The following is a 20,930-nucleotide window of genomic DNA, read 5'->3' on the forward strand; positions in this document are numbered from 1 at the left end:
GTCTGGCACCAACAATCATGCCACGCTCAAAATTGCTTAAATCACCTTTCTTTCCCATTCTGACATTCAGTTTGGAGTTCAGGAGATTGTCATGACCAGGACCACACCCCTAAATGCATTGAAGCAACGTCATGTGATGAAATGAAGTAAATCATGCAGGCGTACTCTAAAATAAGAGGTCAGTAGTGTGAGAGCTCAGGAGTGTGTCACTCGTGCATGTGGAATAAATATAAAGAAGTGTTAGCGTTGTGTCATATTCGTACCGACCGATAACAACGCACTGAAAATGAGTCGCCCCATGTCTTACCTGGGGAACACCAAAGTGTCAATGTGTGGATGACATCTTTGAATGACAGATACAAAGTCAAACCAGAACAGTGTTAATTTCGTCGACGAAAACTGACGAAAAATGTTCGTTAACAACCTTTTTTCCATGACTAAGACGTGACTAAATCTATTCTAACTTTCGTTAACGAGATGAGCCGAAAAGGTTGGTTGTCGACGAAGTCACAATACTTTTTTCCCCTAAATTTGCATGCAGCTAACAGACAAAAGACAGGAAAAGTACGGCCCCGTACGGCGGATATTAACGTGTCATGATGACGTCATCCACGAAACCCAGAACGCTCGCGCACATCGGTGCAGTGGTGGTTCTTGTGCACCAATTACGGACCGTGACGACTATTTTACGGTTCGGCGAGTTTGAATGTGCACTTCCTTAGTTTAGCTCAGCTATCTCGGTTTAGCTGTAGACTGTTAGAAGGCTGAAGCCGCGGTGCTTCAGAGAAAGATGTGCGTGGAGATGAAGACCTGTTTAACAGCTCGGGGCTTTTCGGCAGACTGTCGGCCAGCAGAGATCTATGCGGACCTTTCTTCTCTGTTCTCTGGCGACGGGAGGCAGCGTTTCCTTGGGTGGATGAGACGGTCCGTTACAGGCTTCTCCAAACACGTCTAACATAATAAACTCATTGCAGGTTCTGAAGCCTCACGCATTGACCGTGAGACACACGCATTTCAACTATAGTTCACACGCCACATCGTGAGAAGACGTTGTTAAACCATCTCGGCCACCGTACGTTCGTTACTAAGCAACATAGAGGCGCACACACGTGACAGGTGGATCCTTTTGATAGAACTGCGCAGTGCAGGTGAAAGATGTGGCGGCACAGAGCAGGTGGAGGAAAACCCGCAAGACACAAGAGAGAAGAACTGGTTATGAAACCAAAAAATAAACAAAGAGAAAGAAAAGACTGTTGAATGAAAAGTGGCTGGTTTATGATACAGCCAAGAAAATAATGTATTGCAACGATTGTAGGACGTTAAGGGGTCTCTTTAGTTGGGACAAGCAATTTCACAGTGGAAACAATAAAGGACCATGAAGTTTCCGGTGGCCATGTCAAAAGCATTGCAAGTAAACAGACAAAGATAAACAAAGTGTTGCGTTTAGTTCCCTGGTCCTCATAAAGTTGTTACACCCTTGCCAATTAGTTAAATTGCCTTGCAAATAAATGCTTTGCTGTTTGTTCAAAGCCAAATCCTTTCATGTAATGATTTTTCACATGTCATTTATATCCGCTCTCACAACCATCTTTTCTTGGCCCGGCACCTCTGTCAAATTTTATAACCCATTGTGGCCCACGAGTCAAAACGTTTGCCGACCCCTGCTATAGACCTGTCCTAGGAGGGATATCTAATGGACAACCAAGTACTGCAAGCTAGACTACCATGCAGTTATAGACACAACACAGGGGGCCTGAGAAGGGAAGAAAAGGAGTTTAATATGGCTATTAAAGGGTTAGGGTTAGAATTAAAACTAATTACATTTTTGTCTAGTTTTCGTCGACTAAAAACTAGACTAAAACTAAGAAGGATAAAATTACTAAATGGGACTAAAACTAATATGCATTTTCGTCTAAAGACTAAATCAAAAATAGCTGCCAAAATTAACACTGGACCAGAAACACCAGACTTTGAGCAGATGTGTTTGGCTGATTTCGCAGCTTACTTACAGAATTTTCTATGGCCAGCTGAAAAAGGGAAGAGGTTGTCCTCAATGAGATGGGATTTGTGCAAAAGAGTAAAAACGATAAGCCTGCTATATAATATATATATATATATATATATATATATATATATATATATATATATATATATATATTTTATATACACTCAGAGGTTAGGTCCTCAAGATCACACTGGGTGAATTTGAAAAGAATTGGGTTTAATCCCTGGGAGGAGTTCGGTCTTTTACAACTCATGCGAATCATGAAAATAGGCCAAAAGGCAGATTTTCAACGATTAATAGCAGCGGCCCCTATTCTTCAAATATTCAAAAAAATCAGGGTGTGTTCAGGGGTTCAATGTTCACATGTGTTACAAGTTTGGTGAGAGCAGGCCAAATCATTTGGAGTCTTGCAAGATTAAGCCACACCCCTTGCAAAGTTCATTAGCCCATATCTTCTCAAAACAAGAAGACATCAACAAGATATTGAGGGGGCAGGGGAATCCAATAATGATCCACAGAAAGTTGTGTGACAATCGGACATAGTGTTTAGGAGAAATGGCCCAAAACGTGTTTTTCACAAAATTCAAAATGGCGGAAAATCTAGTTAGGGCATTTGCATACCATGATTGACTTTTTTTTGTAGAGCATGTTCAAGAGCACATGTGTGCCAAATTTCAAGTCAATCGGACATCAGGGGCGGAAATTGGCCTAGTGGGGTACTTTTTTACCTATCTAGGGGGCGCTATTGAGACAAAATTATCAAATCTTTCACCAGTTCTACTATGCGTGCCAAATGTAACACATTTTTGAACATGATAAAGGCCTCAGAAAGGGAAAATTCCTTAGAGAAAAAAATAATAATAATTCCTTGAAATACAATGGGTTCTTCTACGACTAGTCGTTGCTGTCGGGGGAGAATATGTTGAGCTGCATATTGTGAGTCTCTCAAGAACTCATGTGGGAAATCTTGGGAAACTCGTGACCTGACCAAGTCCACGATGGCATCCAGGTTTCCAGATAAGAACAGGATATGGTCTGTCCAGGCCCTATCTCCTTCCGTCCATTTCTGTCTGTCAAATACAAAAGTATCTTGAACTTTCTTTGTGATTAAGTATTCATTACTAACTAGAATATAGAAAAATGATAAATACAGAAATCATCAGCACAAGCCGTAAGTACAGACAGAAGTCAAATGACTACAATTCAGCTGAAAAGGGTTCCTTCACCCAAAAGGACCAGGAAGATCTGACAAAGTTTCTGGGGGAGAGCAGGAGCTTTCATGCATCTCTGAAGGTTCGAGGAAGAGGGAAGAGGAAGACCCCCCCAGCCCCCCCCAATTAAGGGAGATTAGTGGTAAACAGATGTCGCTTGGGAACATCCATGACCCCCTCTTAATGGGACATTATTATATTTGACAGACAGAAATGGACGGAAGGACATAAGAACAGGATATGGTCTGTCCAGGCCCCATCTGGAAACCTGGATGCCATCGTGGTCAGGTCACAGGTTTCCCAAGATTTCCCACATACGAGTTCCTGAGACACTCATAGAGGACCCTAATGATCCCGAGAGCCCTGCCGCGCATTTGGAGCGTTTCAGGCGACGCTAAAGACTCGCAACTCGTTCAGGGTGAACGTACAAGAGTACTACATAGAAAAAACATAACCCATATAATAGTAACTGAGGTCCCCCTCCCCGCCACACAAAACACCTACCAAAACGGGGTGAGAGATCCTCTTGGAAATATGCAAACGTTATGAAAATGTATGCTTTTTGAACAACTTGCAGCTTTTTCGGTCTGCTAATTTAGATCGAATTCAGATTGTAGTTTTGTTCAGAAAACTAGGGAAAAAGTGGTAAAAATATCTCTTTTGCCCCCCAGTAGCTGGTAGGTCGATATAGAATACAGAAGACATTAATAACACTTGAGCGTATGCAAGAGCACAATATATACATGTTGTCAAGTAATGGATGGATTGGGTTTTCCGCCGTTTAAAGAAAGTGAGGTGTGAAGTGGTTTTGGCGAAAGGCAGTTTTGCTCAGCCGCACTTGACCCCTTTTCCTGGCATTCCTGGTGCCTGCTGTCCTACCCTGTGCCATGCGGGTATGCATATCTTTCCAATCAGATGACTGGACTGGACTCAAAGTGCCACTCTTCCATCCCCCACTTTACTAGTAGCTGCCTGCTGATGTTTTGACCACAGAAACACTCTGCATTACTCCTGCCTCCTTAAGGAAGTACAGCGGAGAGCTGAACGAAACCTACACTTACTTTGAAATCTGTAGGTGAAAGGTCTGCATGAGATTGTAATAAACATAGCATAGGCATTAAGCAAGGGTAAATGTTTGGCGTACCTCCACAGTGAGCTCTCCAGCACTTTGGTGGAGTCAGCATGATAGTACTTGGTCAGGATCAGGATTACCTATAACACAAAGTAGAGAAGAAAGATACGTTTAGGCTGCTAGTGGAGAAAATTGGTCAGGACAGTAATTCTTAAAGTAGGAGGTGTGTCTCTAGAGAAGGGAATGATAAAGCAACCCTGTGCCCTGATGCAAGCATAGCTTTATTGCTAACCTGAAGTTAAACCATTTGACTTATTTTTCCTGTTACTTTCCTTAATATTGTCAAAGACTGATAAACATAAAACAGCCTAGGCAAAAATTGGATTACAGAAAAGGATTTAGAGCAACTGAGTTAGGAAATGAAATCAGGTCACATGCTACGTAGGCTTTTCAAATAGTATAGTAGAGTATGTATCAAAGCAAATACCAACAACCAGTAAAATTTTGACACCACATAAAAAAATAATAATAATGTATTAAATTAATCTTGATATATATTTTTTTCCAAGTAATTTGCCACAATTTGGAATACTGCAAATATGTACATAAAGAAATATTTTAATCAATGGTGACTTCAATTTTTTTTTATGAAAATCGATTGGCACTCTGCAAACATATTGCAGTTGTAGGCACTAGACTTGAGGGAATGTTTTTAATAAATACCTATATTTTATATGAGTTTGACAAATGTCATAAATAAAATGTTTAGATGCATTATTAATGCATGGGCTAGGCTAACGATGTGATTGAGAGGCTTGTTTGCAGTCCTTGGTTATTAAACAAAAACGGCCTTTGGCATATGGGAGTTGATCAGCCAACAGGGGCTACCAGGAGGCAGCTGGTCGTGTTGAAGGTGTGCTGCGAACTTTTAGTGACAGGTACACTCATGCAAAGAAAGCAGTCTGTGACACCATATTCACTGCAGTAATAGTACATGATTATAGAGCTTAATTTTTTCGGTGACTTGCAGAACAAGCACATGCAAATTCCACAGTCTCCGTGACCTTTTTTGACAGTTTGTGTGTCCTCTGAGGAAACGAAAAATAGCTTTAAGAGGTAAATATTTGTCTGTTTTCATTGTCAAATACAATAAAATATGTGCCTGACTTCATATATCTGCTGCAAGGCCAATTATTTTATCAAATATATTTTTATCCTGTTAAGTAAAAAAAATCCTGTTACTACGTAGAGCCTTATTAAAGACTTTCGTATGCCCACGTGTCAGAGATCAAGACAACTACCATCAAAGCCTGCAACCCCAATGGAGTTTGGCTTCCGATTATGTACTGTTTACAAATGGGAACAGAGAACATTCAGCTATAAAAATCACCTCTCACTCACCAATAGGTCAAACCCAAACAATTTTAACTCCAATATTTGGTTTGAAAAGAAAAACTAACCCTGATTCTTAAGCTTGATTAAACTTATGCCTAGCAGTCATTTCTCAGTTCAATCAATTCCTCTTTGGTGAAAGTCAGTGAAGAGAAACTAAGCTCTGAAAGGTATTGTTTCATCAGTCCTGTGAGAATGAGATATTCATCACTCATCCGAAGGCTTGTGTCAATAAACTATTCTGGCTCTCTATCCATATGTTAAGATTCCAAAGAATAGGTTCAATTGTAAATACATTCATCACTTAGGATATAGCAGAAAAGTGAAGGATGTGGTCGGCCATAAATCACTAGTGGCAGGAGGCGGAGAAAGTGTTTATTTGGCAGCATCAAACCTCGCCACATTGATAAAATAGCACAGAAGCCAGAAGTCTCTACGGCCTCTCATGCACAGAGGAGCGTTTTTAATAGTACTGTCAACATAAATAAATCTATGCAATTAATGTGGCCGAATTAATGCAACAAAATATTTTAACGCAGTTAACTTGTTTGTTTACGGAGATAAACCAAAGGTTGACTGCGTTAACGAAACTGCCGCTAACTGCAGTCAGTTACATTAAGATGGAGAGAGCTTTTTGCATTAGAAGTAAAACGAACAGGCGCGACATACAGAGAAGAACTGTGCTGAGGAATTACTCCACGTGTCAAACAGAAGGGGGGTGAGTGGCAAATAGACCACTTAAAGCACCACTATGCTAAGCTAGCTTCTGTGCTACTTCCAACTCAATGTCTAACGTTACCCTGCGCAGCAGTCTGCAGAGGACCACCACTGTGTCCATAAAAGACAGTGGTTTGTAAAGGTCCTGGCTAAATGTGGGGAGATTTTTGGCATGTTAAGAGGCATGTTGAGAACAAAGTGCACGTGGACAGCAGGAAGAGTAGCTAGTTGAACATGTTCCATCAGGTATAATTCTCCCTCCAAGATGATCAAATGTGGGGTCGTCGTGGCGCAGGGGTTAGAGAATGTGTGCTGGGAAGCACAAGGTTGTTGGTTCGATTCCAGGCTGCCCCATGTTCCATGTCGAAGTGTCCCTGAGCAAGACACCTAACCCCTAATTGCTCCCCGGGCAAAAATGTGAAAAAGCCATATGGGTTTAAAGTGTAATGTAAGTCGCTTTGGACAAAAGCGTCTGCTAAATGACCTGTAATGTAATGTAATGTGTAGTTTTGTTTAAAATAACATTAACAATTAAACATCAGTGTCTAAAATACACGTTTTCTAAAGTTACTTTAGATTTAGTCTTTAGAAGAAAAACAAATTCATTAAAAACAACATTGTAACAACAACATTCATTAATCGCCATGAATGAATTTCAAAATGTGCGATTAATTAGTTAATTTATTATTATAAATAATTTATTATTATTTATCTATTGACAGCTCTAGTTTTTAACACGAAAACTTGCTTCTACCTACTACTCATTGGACTAAAGGGAAACATTGGTAAGGAGTATCCAACCAGGGAGTTAAGAAAAACTGCCCACTTTATTCAAGAAAGGCCATGCCATGAAGTTGGTTTTAACAAAGATTCGGTTGAGGGAAAGAAAAGTGACCCATAGAACCAGAAAGACAGAGTCTAGACAGGAAAGCAGACACAATTTAAAGACACAAATTGGATGTGGACAGTGTTGTGACACCAGGGCCCTGTTCCTCGTACGTGGTTCAACTAAGTCGATCAAATGGAGAACTCTCACCTTATAAAACGTTACTCTAACTGATATCGCTCCGTCATCCAGCAGCTTGAATGAACCTGCTCTGGAGCAGGCTCAAGTTTTTCAATGTGTGGCTATGTGGTGATTTAGCCAAACCTGATTCGGGAAAACCGAAAAGCCTGATCTATGTCATCTCATCCTCAAAATTATCCGGCTAACTAAGTTATCCACGTACGAGGAACAGGGCCCAGCTTTGAGGGTTTTCGACAAGCATATAAAGCAAAAGAGCAATGTAGTCTCATAACATTTAAGGATTTTAAAGGCAGTCAATGCTTTTATCTAGGTTATTATCCATTCTGTGTTCAATTAATAGTTAAGTGCTCACCACCTGTGTTTCTGTACCTTTTTTAAATACTCAACAGAACTCAACTGTTTTCTCATGTACTTTGCAGCCCCAGTGAACGTTCTTTGCAAAGAAGAGAGCTTAAAAAGTCTGTTCATTTCAGTATTTAATAAACTCAAAGTAAGGTTTGGCAGTTTTTCCACCACAGGACAAATCCTGTGAAAATGTTTTAGGTGTAGGGCATTACTTGTTTTTCACATACATCCACACATAAGGCATATGCTTTTTTTTAAACTTGTATGACCATTAATAGACAGATTCATTTCATTTAAATATAAAACTCATTATGTCAAAGTTAACGATTTAAACTGTGTTATTATTGAGGCAAAGATTAATGCTGTTTACTTAACACAAAACCAAGGCGTGCCTTCAGTCAGTTAGACCGAGACGGTGAAGAGAGTAAATCAAACAGGCACGATATACAGCAGAGAACTGTGCAGAGGAATTCCTCAACGTCTCAAACAGAAGGGGGATGAGTGGCAAACGGACCACTTAAGGCACTGCTAGTGCATGTTGGTAGCTTCTAGGTTACATCTCAACATCTATCCTGCGTGGCAGTCTGCAGAGGACCTATACTGTGGAAAACATCCCGACAAAATTTCGGGAGCTTGTGGGCCACTTCGAACGCGTGATGGAGAGTTGAGAGCAGAGGAAAGTGCACGAAGACAGCAGAAAGAGTCGCTTGTTCCACCCGATGGAGTTCTGTCTTGACGATGATCAAATTTGTGTTGTTTAAAAAAAATACAATTAAAGTGTTTAGAAGACACAATTTCTAAAGTGATTACTCGTTAATTTAGAAGATAAGTGTAACCCACAATAAGAGTTAGTATCTCTAAAAACAAACTTAATAGTGATTAATCTAGATTAATTGATTTCAAAATGTGAAATGAATTACTAACGTTAAATCTATTGGTAGCCCTGGTTTTAAATGTTAAAATAAATAATAGGCCGACTGCTAAGTTAAAAAAAATGTTTGCTATCATAAGAATCACTCAATTGAAAAACTGTAAAGTCAGGAAAACTAGGACAACAGCATTGTCTCATTTGCAGCATAGTTTCCATTAATCTATAAAATTTAATTTCTGAAAAAAATGGTCATTGGACCTGAAATGTACCCCAATTTGCCAGATTCCATATCTGTACAACAGAGGCAAGGAGTACGTTACAATGACCCTGATAAGTACCAGGATAAGGAACAGCAGAATGTAATCATTTAATCCCTAAAACCTAAATTATTTGTGAAATGAGGAAGGGATGATTTTGCCTTTGAGCATCTTCCTTTGATTTTAGTCTCCAATTCGGTAAGTAATTGGACCGACAGGAATGATTGACTTGAATTCCTTAGATGTGTGATAATCCACTGCGGGGAGCCTGAGGCCTTTGGGATGGAGAAAGAGAGTGTAGGGCGAGGGAGAAGAAGCAATAAAGAGACATACTGTATGATAAATAAGAGGAGATGAAAGGAAGGATGTGAGAGACCAAGAGACAAAGAAAAGGGTTTATAATAGATGGGAGGGAAGACGCTGCATGAAACAAAGACAGAAAATAATATTTACAGTTTGAGAACGACCAAAAAGGATGAAGAGAAAGGGGAAGGGCTAGAGATTCATGGTGGAGAAAAACAAGTAAAGGCTTAAAATAGGACATGGAAATTTGGGGTGTGAAGGCTGCAAGGGGGATGGTAATCAATGAAGCCGAGGGATTGAGCTTTCTGGCCCTCAAATCTGTCTATTGATCAGAGCATCTTACTAGTGGAGAAGATTTGTTCAGACAGGGCTGCTGAACCGCAAACCCAACAACCTGGCTCTACGTAATCAGTGGTTCTCTTTAAAAAGGAAACCTATTCAGGTTCATCATCTTTCCTAGAACTTGTACTTAATACAAACTGATACGGTCTTTACCAAGACTCAGTGTAATTTGATTCAAGAGTCTATTTTCTTCAGCCTCACCCATGTTAGAAAAGCCTCTTACGGGTTTGTGAGCTCCTTATGTTATAGATCAAAGGGCTTGAAAGTATTGCATTTTTTGAAAATTATTCCCGCCCCACAGTCTGGCATCTACACAATCTTTAGTTCATAAAGTCGTGCTAAGCTACCAAAAAAAAAAGGTTTGTAGCTGAAATTCCAGTCGATTTTCGAACGGTATATGGTTTTATGCAGAACTAGTTTCTTCAGAGTGTAATAGGGTTTTGGTCGCAAGCGGTGACGCGGTTCGACACGTGATCTTTCTACACTAATGAGGTAGCTTTAGAAATGGTTTCGAAACAGTGCTGTATACATACCCGCGTCATATCGCTGGATACTGTACCAGCATGAAATATCCGCTATCGCAAGACAGAGTGAGTCAACGGCAGGGATATCTCCTGAGCTACGAACACAAAAAGACCTTGACACACACGCATCGATGCTGATGAAAAGGCTGCGAGCAGAATCATTTCCACCATTGATTCCATGCTCAACCCTTTTGATGTATACCAAGACGGGATTGTGTGTTTGAGCTTTGGAATAGTAGCAACAGAAATCATGAAGGATTTTTAAGCAAATACGACCGCACAGGCACTAGTCAATCAGATCGCGTTTATACTCACGTCTAACGAGCGCGAAGCGAAATACTAAAGTGTATGGACATTTTTAAGAGCAAAAATTGATTGATTTTGTAACTCAACCAAAAATCTCCACAAGCACGAGAGATACCCTCCACCTCAGAAACCACAGGTAAAAATGCAACTGGCAGGGCGGCATCTGTAACTAATAAGGGTAAGCGCAAACGAGACCCGAAAATATACAGGTAATTATCTGAAGTTCGGATTTACTTTCAAGAAGACCGATGGCATTGAATTACCAATGTGTGTAATTTGCTCTACTCCGCTGTCAAATTAATCCATGAAGCCATCGAAGCAGGGTGGTGTGGTGGTTAGCACTGTCGCCTCACAGCAAGAAGGTCCTGGGTTCGACTCCGCCCAGTGGCCTTTCTGTGTTGAGTCTGCATGTTCTCCCAGTGGAGAAAAGAAGCAATCAACAACGAGGTCGCAGAGAACGTAACAAACCAATTTTATTGGTGATAACCCAAAGGGGAGAGGTGAGGGGGGAAAAAAAAGGGTAACTCAAAAACTGTTCACCGTGATGGCCAAGGGCGTCAGGGGGCTCCGTCAGTCGGGCTCATCAACGGAGCCGGGTCCCCCACTGACTCTGACATTCCACCGTTAACTTTCTTTCACACTGCATACGTCACCTTCACTTTCTGTTCGTTGGTGCCCTTTATTTTTAATTTAACATTTTTTTTAACTTTAACTTTTATTCCTTTATTTTTAAACTAACCCATAGTCTTATATTACTAACCCATAGCATTATATTTTATTTATTCCTCTTGCACTGTTGTCTTGTCCATTGTCGTACTGTCTGGTGTTATGCACCAACCGCCAAGTCAAATTCCGTTCAGAATACGAAATGCTTGAGGAAAGAAGCTCCTCCTCGGTCTCTCTGTTCTTGTCTTGTAGCAGCAGAGACGTTTACCTGACCTCGGTGTTTTGAAAAGTCCATGGTTAGGATGTTAGGAGTCCTTTACAATACTTTGGGCCCTGGTACGTTGTCTTCTCTTGTAGGTCTCCTGAAGAATAGGGAGAGGTGGTCTGATGGTGCGGTACTGCAGTCACGGCTGCTGTGGAGCACGACACTATCCACAGCTGATGGGTGCTGATACTTTGAACCTCAGCGGACGTAGGAAGTAGTCTTTGCCTTGATTTCTTCAGTGTGTGCTGGGTGTTCACAGTCCATGTTAGATTGTCAGTAAGGGAGCGGGATGAAACGATAACAGGGTTCACCTTACGGCCTATGACGAGATAATCACAAACTGGGGGTAAACTGTGCCTTTCATCTTGAGTACATTACCACCATATGCTCCCGAAGTGCTGAAGAGACTCATTAGAAATTACTTTGATACTGTATCAAAGGCATCCTTTGATACAGAATCTGAGTGATTATCTGTGGTTTTTCTCTTTCATGCAGGCTGTTGCAGAATGACTGCTGACTAAAAACATCTTAAAGTCGGAATCACTAGAAGACTAAATAGATGGGTAAGTGGCTGAGGAAGTCGCTCCCTTTTCTTGTTGTCTACTGTTTGAGACTGTTACCCAGTGCAAGTATTTGCTGAACGAGTAAACAAGGTGTGATTTCTCTCTCTGGGTGAGCCCTGAGACTTGATTGGCCAAGCCACAGACACCACAGGGGTGCCCCTGGTGTCTACTGTGAGTTCCCCCTCTCAAACTTTCTTTCTGAACTGACTCTGGGCAGTGTAAGGACAAGACCGTCGGATCTCTCCTGAATCTTTCCGGGCTGACTCTGGTCGGTATAAGGTTATAGACAGTATCCCTCAACTCTTTTTGGACTGACCTCAGGTCGGCGTGAGGTTAAATACAGTCTCTCCTAAATCTTTCCGAACTGACTCTGGTCAATATAAGGATGGTACAACACAGCCTCCTCAAATGAACTTTCCGGACTGGCCTCAGGATTAAGGATTCAGGCCGCTCCAACCATTTTCTAGCTTCTCCAGAGAAGTCCGGCTAACCCAAGCCCCCACTTCTGACCCAGGCAGCTCACCAAGAAGGAAAACTTATTCTACTCCCTTCGATACAACTTGCGTAAAGAGCACTCAAGAACACCAACAGCTTTTGTGCCACCAAGTAACCCAACGGTCCTCATCATCATCGCCAATCGATTGATCGAAACACAGAACGAAACACAGAAACCCCATCAACGCACAGAATTAGATTAGCATGTGTCGCTATTTTTTTTTTGGTGTATTGTTTAACGAGAGATTGTGTTTGTTTATGAACCGCTATCGTGCCTCACTGTTCTGAATAAGATCTGCTTTGCTTTGAGTTTTTTCCTTCTTCCTTTGATTTCTAATTTACTAACACACACACACACACATATGTCCCTCCACACATATAGTTACCTACAGACAGAGGTTTAACCCACGTGGTGTACAAACACAGCCTGCTAGCACGGCCATCATCGAGTGCATCCTCTGCTCCTCCATCACCTTCTGGTACGCTACAGCCAAGGACAAGGGCAGGCTGCAGCGTGTCATCCGCTCTGCAGAGAGGGTGATCGGTTGCAATCTGCCGTCCCTGCAGGACTTGTTCGCTTCCAGGTCTCTGAAGCAAGTTAAAAAGATCGTAGCCGACCCCTCTCACCCCAGACAAAAACTTTTGTGCCCCTTCCATCTGGCAGGAGGCTGAGGTCCATCAAGACTAAGACCTCCCGCCACACGAACAGTTTCGTCCCGACGGCAGTCGGGCTCATCAACAGAGCCCGGTCCCTCACTGACTGACTATAACATTCCACCAGTCACTCCCCTTCATACTGCACATGTCACTTTAACTGTCATTTCTCACTCGTCACTTTGTCAGTTGTTCGATAGTGCACTTTATTTTTTATATTTAACTTTTTAAATACTTTAAATTTTTAACTTTAACTTTATTCTCTTATTTTATACTAACCCATAGCCTTATTCTACTAAGCCATTGCATTAGCATTTTATTTAATTTTATTACTTGTGCACTGCTGTCTTATTGTCTGTTTTGTGTCTACTGTCACGCACCAACCGCCAAGACAAATTCCTTGTATGTTTGACATATTTTGGCAATAAATGTTTCCTGATTCCTGATCCTGATTACTTCCGTGAGCTGCGTAACAAATGTACATCTTCGATTAAGAAGGAAAAAGCTGAGTTCTATTAGAAACCACAAGAAATCTAAATGATCCAAAGAAATTTTGGAATGTGGTAAAGTCGACAGCTGGTGCTGCTCAGCAAAATTAACTACTATATCTCTTGGTGCATGGCTCTGTCAATTTGACTGACAACTTGTCAATGCTAAATTTCTTCAACTAGCACTTTGTCTCTGTGGGTCATTTATTTGATAAGGACAACCGTAATCAATTACATTCCGATATGGGAAAGGAGTCTAAGGATGAGGCTGTAAATAGCCCCACTCAGAATTTATTTTATTTTGGATCTGTGTCCACATCTGAAGTGTGCAAAGCCCTGTCCAGCTTGGATGTTAAAAAAGCAGCTGGTACTGATCAATTGGACCCCATCCTCTTGAAGTTTGCTGCAAATCATATAGCTGAACCCTTGACTCACATTTTTAATCTTAGTCTCAGCACTAATATACTTCCAAAACATTGGAAATCCGCTTTTGTCCTTTCCCTGTTAAAAGGGGGTGACCCATCTGATGTAAATAATTACAGGCCTATTTCGAAGTTAGGCAATGTTGTAAAAATATTGGAAAAAATAATTAGCGAACAATTAAAAGATTTCTTATATACTAATAGTATCCTAAATAATTTCCAATCTGGTTTTAGGAAGCAACACAGTACAGTCACCGCCGCCCTGAAAGTTTTAAATGATTTAATTGAAGCACTTGAACTTAAAAAAGTATGTGTTGCCCTTTTTATCGATCTCTCCAAAGATTTTGACACAAGATATTGGTCAGTATCTTCAAAAAAATCGGCATTTCTAACCAGGCATCCACCTGATTTGCTGATTACCTGTCCAACAGGACTCAGTCAGTCCAGTTAGCCAATGCCACATCATCCTCACTTGAGATCACTAAAGGTGTGCCTCAGGGCTCGATCCTAGGACCTATTTTATTTTCTATTTATATAAATGATCTTTGTGTAAATGTGTCAAATGCTGCCTATCACTTTTATGCTGACGACACTGTTATTTATTGTTGTGCATACTCGGTTGTGCTTGCATTTGAGTTGTTACAATCAGCTTTTAACGCTGTACAGGACCGCCTACAAAATGTCAAATTGGTTTTAAATGTCAACAAATCAAAAATCATGGTGTTCTCAAAAGCTCCTTACTCAAATGAAAATATGTCTTCTGTAAAACATGCTCAAGGTAACCCAATCGAGATTGTCACCAATTATAAATACCTTAGGTGTTCTTTTAGATAGGGAGCTCTTTTAATTTACATATTGAAAACCTAGTAAAAAAAACTAAGACTAAGGCTTGGCTTCTTTTACAGAAATCGTCAACCTTTTTACCTTTAGCTGACTATGGAGATGTGCTGTACATATGTGCTTCGTCCAAAAGCCTAGCAGCTCTGGACACTGTATCACACTGCACTGAGGTTTTTCACTGGCTGTGGTCGCCTCACACATCACTGTCAGCTTTATATGACGTCTGGGTGGCCATCTCTGAGCACTCGGAGAGAAACTCACTGGTTGTCCTTGATCTATAAGGCTCTCCTCGGTATGGTTCCGTCTTATCTATGTTCACTCCTCCGTGGAGCAGAAAACTGGTACGCTTTACGGTCCAGTGATATTTACTGCTTGTACATTCCACGAGTGCGGACTGAATTGGGAAAAAAGCATTCAGTTTTGCCGCCCCATCAACATGGAACAATCTCCAGGCTGAACTGAAATTGTCTGAACTTGTATCTTTTAATGTTTTCTGACATCTCCAAATGGACAGAAAACAAAAATCTATTGAACGGTGCCTCTGCTTTTGACCATTTTTTTCTTTGTATTGTTGTTTTTAACTTAATTTGTATTGTGGTTTTACTCATGTCATGTATATGTATTTTATGGCTGTTTTTTAACGACGTGTGCTGCTGCCTTCTTGGCCAGGTCACCCTTGAAAATGAGATCTCGATCTCAATGGGACTTTTACCTGGTTAAATCATTTTTGTTATTTTTATTTAACCTTTAAGAAGAAAGAACGCACTGGTGAGCTCAGCACCAAATGACCCGGAAGACCACAGAAGACAACTATGGTGGATGACAAGAATAATTTCCCTGGTGAAGAAAAACCCCTTCACAACAGTTGGCCAGATCAAGAACACTCTCCAGGAGGTAGGTGTATCTGTGTCAAAGTCGAGAATCAAGAGACGACTTCACCAGAGTAAATACAGAGGGTTACCACAAGATGTAAACCGTTGGTGAGCCTCAAAAAGAGGAAGAGCAGATTAGAGTTTGCCAAAAAACATCTAAAAGAGCCTGTACAGTTCTGGAAGAACATCCTACGGACAGATGAGACAAAGATAAACTTATACCAGAATGATGGGAAGAGAAGAGTATGGAGAAGGAAAGGAACTGCTCATGATCGAAAGCACACCACCTCATCAAGCATAGAGAGAGGTAGTGTTATGGCGTGGGCATGTATGGCTGCCAATGGAACAAGTTCCCTTGTATTTATTGATGGTATGACCGCTGACAAAAGCAGCAGGATGAATTCGGAAGTGTTTCGGGCAATATTATCTGCTCATATTCAGCAGAATGCTTCAGAACTCATTGGATGGCGCTTGACAGTTCAGAACAACCCGAAGCACACTGCGAAAGCAATCAAGGAGTTTTTTAAGGCAAAGAAGTGCAATGTTCTGCAATGGCCAAGTCAATCACCTGACCTGAATCCAATTGAGCATGCACTTCACTTGCTGAAGACAAAACTGAAGGGAAAATGCCCCGAGAACCAGCAGGAGCTGAAGACTGTTGCAGTAGAGGCCTGGCAGAGCATCACCAGGGACGAAACCAAGCGTCTTGGCGATGTCTATGGAATCCAGACTTCAGGCTGTCATTGATTGAAAAGGGTTTTCAACAAAGTATTAAAAGTGACAATTCAATTTATGATTGTATTAATTACTTTTGGTCCCTTAAAAACGGGGTGGCCACTTATACATTTGTTGTAGTTCCTACACTGCTCACCTGATTTGGATGTAAACACCCTAAAATTAAAGCTGAAAGTCTGCACTTAAAGCACATCTTGATTTTTTCCATTTTAACTCCATTGTTGTGGTGTACAGAGCCAAAATGAGAAATGTGTCAATGTCCAAATATGTATGGACCTGACTGTAGTTTGGGAATGTGGTATATCAGGGGTTCTAAATTAGATTTGAGCTGGGACCAAAATCGTGGGACCGACAAGAGACATTTGCACAACTAATCGATTCTAAAAATGGACTGAATGAAAAGATTTTTTTATTTCATATCAATTCTTTTTATTTTTTGACAGCTGATGTGCTTGCCCATAGAAAGTCTACAGTTCTACGAGGTCTAGCTTTGTGAGGAGTCGGATGGCTTGCTGAACTGTCTGATAAGACTAATGTGTCTTGTAGTTTTTAAAATGTGCCTAAAAATTGTATTGTTAACAGAATGGAAAGGGAAAAAAAATCAAAAAGCGGGTGATTATACTTTCTGTATGCTTGTTTTTCTGTAGAATACAGACCTGTAGTCTTATGTCAAGGGAGTTCAACTTGGAATTATCACAGTGGTTAAAGGTGACGTTGAAACGGTCCGCTCAACTCCAACAATAACAAGCATCAACCTGGCTATTGAGCAACTGATTGTCCTGTATGATGTATGCAACATCTCAACAGCATTGCTCTTTTGTTGGGCTCATCTATACTTTGTGTGTTTTGACTAAATGCATGTGGTACGTGTTGACCGTATTTGGTCAAAAATATTTCTAAAGACCAGTGTACAGTTTGCAGTTGTCTTGTTACAGACAATACAGTACAATAGTTATTTTTGTTCCTGTCCATTCATAATAAAGGCAAAAAAAGTCACACAGGTTTTTGTTCTTGGTCAGTTCATCTAGGATTTAGACAGATGTAGTTACTACAAGTGAAGACAAAAGAGGAACTTTATAGATAATGATTAGTTACGACAAAAAACTATTACAGAAATAATTTAAACTAACAGGTTGTTACTGATTTGTTGACAATTTAGGATAGCACTTTGAGCAAACTTATCACAAGTGGACACAACACATTATCCATTAGTTGAGTATACTCAAAAAAGCTTTGCAGCTGGTTGCTTAACCATTTTAAGTTTTTTGTTTTTGTTTTAAGAGTATATGCACACCCAAAGTAAACAAAGTTCCAGTGATTGAGTTCAAATATTTCATTACATTAATCTTGGCCACATTAATCGCATAGATTAACACGATAGTTTTGACAGCCCCTATAGGCCAGCGGCCTACCCAGGATTCACTGAGCTCTTCCCCAGAGTTGCTCTGCTCTCAGGTTATGAATTGTGGTTATACGTGGACTGTGAATATACTTGCCGATGCAGGAATTAATAGTTATTGTACTTCTACCCATAGGTGGGAAAAGATGATTCATTTTTTCTGCTGTAGGGGCGGGTTTTTCCTTCTAATCTAATGTAAGTCCAAGGATAGAGGGTATTGTATGTTGAAAATAATATTGAGCAATCCAAAGCAAACTTATAGCAAGATTATTAGACACATTAAAAATATGGCTTGGGATTGGGACACTAGCAGAAAATGTATACAATTGGAATACAAAGTTATACTGATGTTTGTACCATTTTTAATGGCAATCCAGACATCTCAATGTGTGTAAGATATTTTAGTATGGACCACACTGGTTCCTGAATACAAAACCACCTGGTGTAATGACATTAGGACCTCAAACTTCCATGCTGTACCACCCGGGAGGTGAACACCAGATGCTTGCACACTTTCAATTGTATGAGAAATGTCAAAAGGTGACGTGTTTTTTTTCCTTTTTTTGCGGGGTCCAGTTGTAACCTGTCCCTGTGTTACGATGTGCTTCTCATCCATAAACATGGTGGCAAGCTGTGAATGTCGTAGTCTGCAGGAGAAATGCCAAGTATAGGCCTTTCATTATTCATAGCAGTCCTTGTTTGGAAGCACAGAGATGTGAGAAATTGTTTATAAAATAGAAAGAAAATCCATCCGATACAAAAATTGCCTCTATTCAGTGGCAGTTAAATGCAATATTTATTGCATGATATAGCCTTTTCTCCATAACATATCTTTTGTTATATTTTGTAATTCTAAATGGGGCTTCTTTTATGTATATCTACTTTCTGATGCCTCTTCTAATAGACTTGTATTGCATGTCTTTGTGTCTGTGTCTCAGATACTACTAGTTTTGGCTAGTTGGCTGCGATTGACTTCAGCCCCCCCTCCTTCACGACCCTGTAGGAAATTTAGGCTCATGAAAGCTAAATTAAATGGCATGACACTATCCATCTTCAAACCGCCTATTTTTCATACAGGGTCGAGGGGAGGCTGAAGTCAATCGCAGCCAACTTTGGGTGAGAGACTGAATATCATGATAAGCACCACGGATAACGACTAATAACAATTAACATTCTAGAGGTTAGTAAAAAAATGAATATTTCATCCTACTATAACTAGGTAACCTTGATTAAGATGCAAACTATTAAGCAGAAGGAATTTGAAACTCTCAAACTTATTCACCAACAGAAGGTAGATAACTTCTCTGACAACCTGTTCGTCTAAACAGCTTTTTAGAGATCACATCAAGGACAATGTAGGTAACATATTGAATGCCATTATTATGTCGGCTCTTACTTCCATTTCCCGGCAGCATGGCAGGTAAATATAATCATTCTTCACATGAAACAGAATTACAATTGCAAAAATGGCTGATTACTTATGGCCATATGTGATGACAGACTTAAATGCATAGAAGATATGCTATAAGGAACAAAAAAAGGAAACAATACAATACAAGGGGTAGGAAGTTGTTGCATGTGCATGGAGAACAGCAATGAAAAGTAACACTGATAAGACATGACATAATTCACAGTGGCCAAACAAAATAAAATAATGTAAGCTCTGGTTTCTAATTCAGCCTCTAGAATCGGTCACCATCTCCACAGAAAATACGTAGAAAATACATCATAAAACGACAATGTTTTTTGATTTAACCAAAAGAAATGTGTCCGGCCTTTGCTTTTTTTATTAGGCTAATTCTATTAAGAGCTATTAAACTTAAATAACTTCCACAATTTAAATGTCCAGAAAAACATGAAATCATAATAATGCACAATAAAAGGAGGACAATACATAAATTGACAAAATTGACATGCGTCTGTTTCAAATACATCATCATCTTTGCAAGCAGGGTTAGCAACAACTCAACAAAAAAAAAAATACATTGACAAAATTATCCTGAGTTGTAATATAATAAATAATATATAAATATAATAAATATTTAAATGTATCAGTCATTCAGTATAGTAATATTTAAAGAGCCGTTTTTAGAGTTTTAATTTTCCGGTGTTAGGCAAAAGTGTTGTCAAGTACAGAGTTAAAATCACACTGCAAAAAGTTGATTCATGTATGTCAAGTTGGATTTTGGAAATTAACTCTCATCTCGTTTCAGGTTCCTTGCCCTTCCTCATGTGTCACCAGTCTGTCTTCCCTGATTCCTGATTGTGTCCACCTGTTCCCACATTTCCCTCATGTGTACTTATAGTCTGCGTCTCCCCTTGTCCTTTCGCCTCGCACACCCGCCTCATGGTGGAATTAAGCCAAAGTCATAGTTTTGTTCGTCCCGAGCCACGTTAGAGACTCCTTAGTTGGCTTTATGCCGTTGATTGCTCCTCAGCTCCTCGATTGATTCCAGAGCCTTTTTTTGTGATTGGTTGTTTTATTTTTTGTTTTTGGTTCCCAGGGATTTCTCTGTGTTTTTTGTTAGGAAATAAAAGCTTCAGCTGAAACCCTATTCTTGAGTCCTCCTCAAGAGCTCCCTTCGTGACAATTCAACTTTTACAGAGTCAATTGTTCGAAAGAGCTGGAGTCATTATCCAGTGTCAAGGACTTGGATTTCTAACTCTACATAGAGTGTATTTAACACCGATCAGATTTATTTGTGACACTTAGTAGTAGTAGAGCTACATTTCAAACTTATGAAAGAGTTAATTTAACTGTACACCACTGTCACACTTCTTGGTGTTGGGTTTAACTTTACGTACAGTATATTTAGCATTTATTCCGAGTTAAATTGTTAACACTTCGTTGAGTGTTGATTTAACACTGACAACATTGGGACAATATAAACACCAGCTTAGAGGTCAAATTGATTAATTTAGGACATGTTCTATGTCATCCTAAGGAATTCAATTGATATCATTGATTTCCATTTAAATGGAGAACTTGATAAAGTTCAAGATCTTTTAACTGCAGGATCACATTATCTACAATTTCAAGAGTCAAAGCTGATATTTTCACACTTGTGGCTCTCAGCTAAAAGCTTTCAATTGGATGATATTCCCACAAACTAAGGAGTATCTACTACTACTACTATATCCGTAGTATAGTGATATGGT

The 20,930-nt window shown here is 40.0% G+C and overlaps 1 protein-coding gene across 7 annotated transcripts in view; it reads right to left on the bottom strand.

Moving 5' to 3' along the window:
• Positions 1–20,930, bottom strand: part of sorcs2 (sortilin-related VPS10 domain containing receptor 2) — a 119,888-nt gene that overhangs the window by 66,347 nt on the left and 32,611 nt on the right. For all 7 annotated transcript variants that reach the window (XM_078105780.1, XM_040181590.2, XM_078105779.1 and 4 more), the window contains exon 2: positions 4,361–4,428. In XM_078105780.1, the coding sequence (XP_077961906.1) occupies positions 4,361–4,428 (68 nt within the window). The remainder of the gene's footprint in view (positions 1–4,360; positions 4,429–20,930) is intronic.

The sequence above is a fragment of the Gasterosteus aculeatus genome, chromosome 7 (genome assembly GCF_964276395.1).
Source record: "Gasterosteus aculeatus chromosome 7, fGasAcu3.hap1.1, whole genome shotgun sequence".
Lineage (NCBI taxonomy): Eukaryota > Metazoa > Chordata > Actinopteri > Perciformes > Gasterosteidae > Gasterosteus > Gasterosteus aculeatus.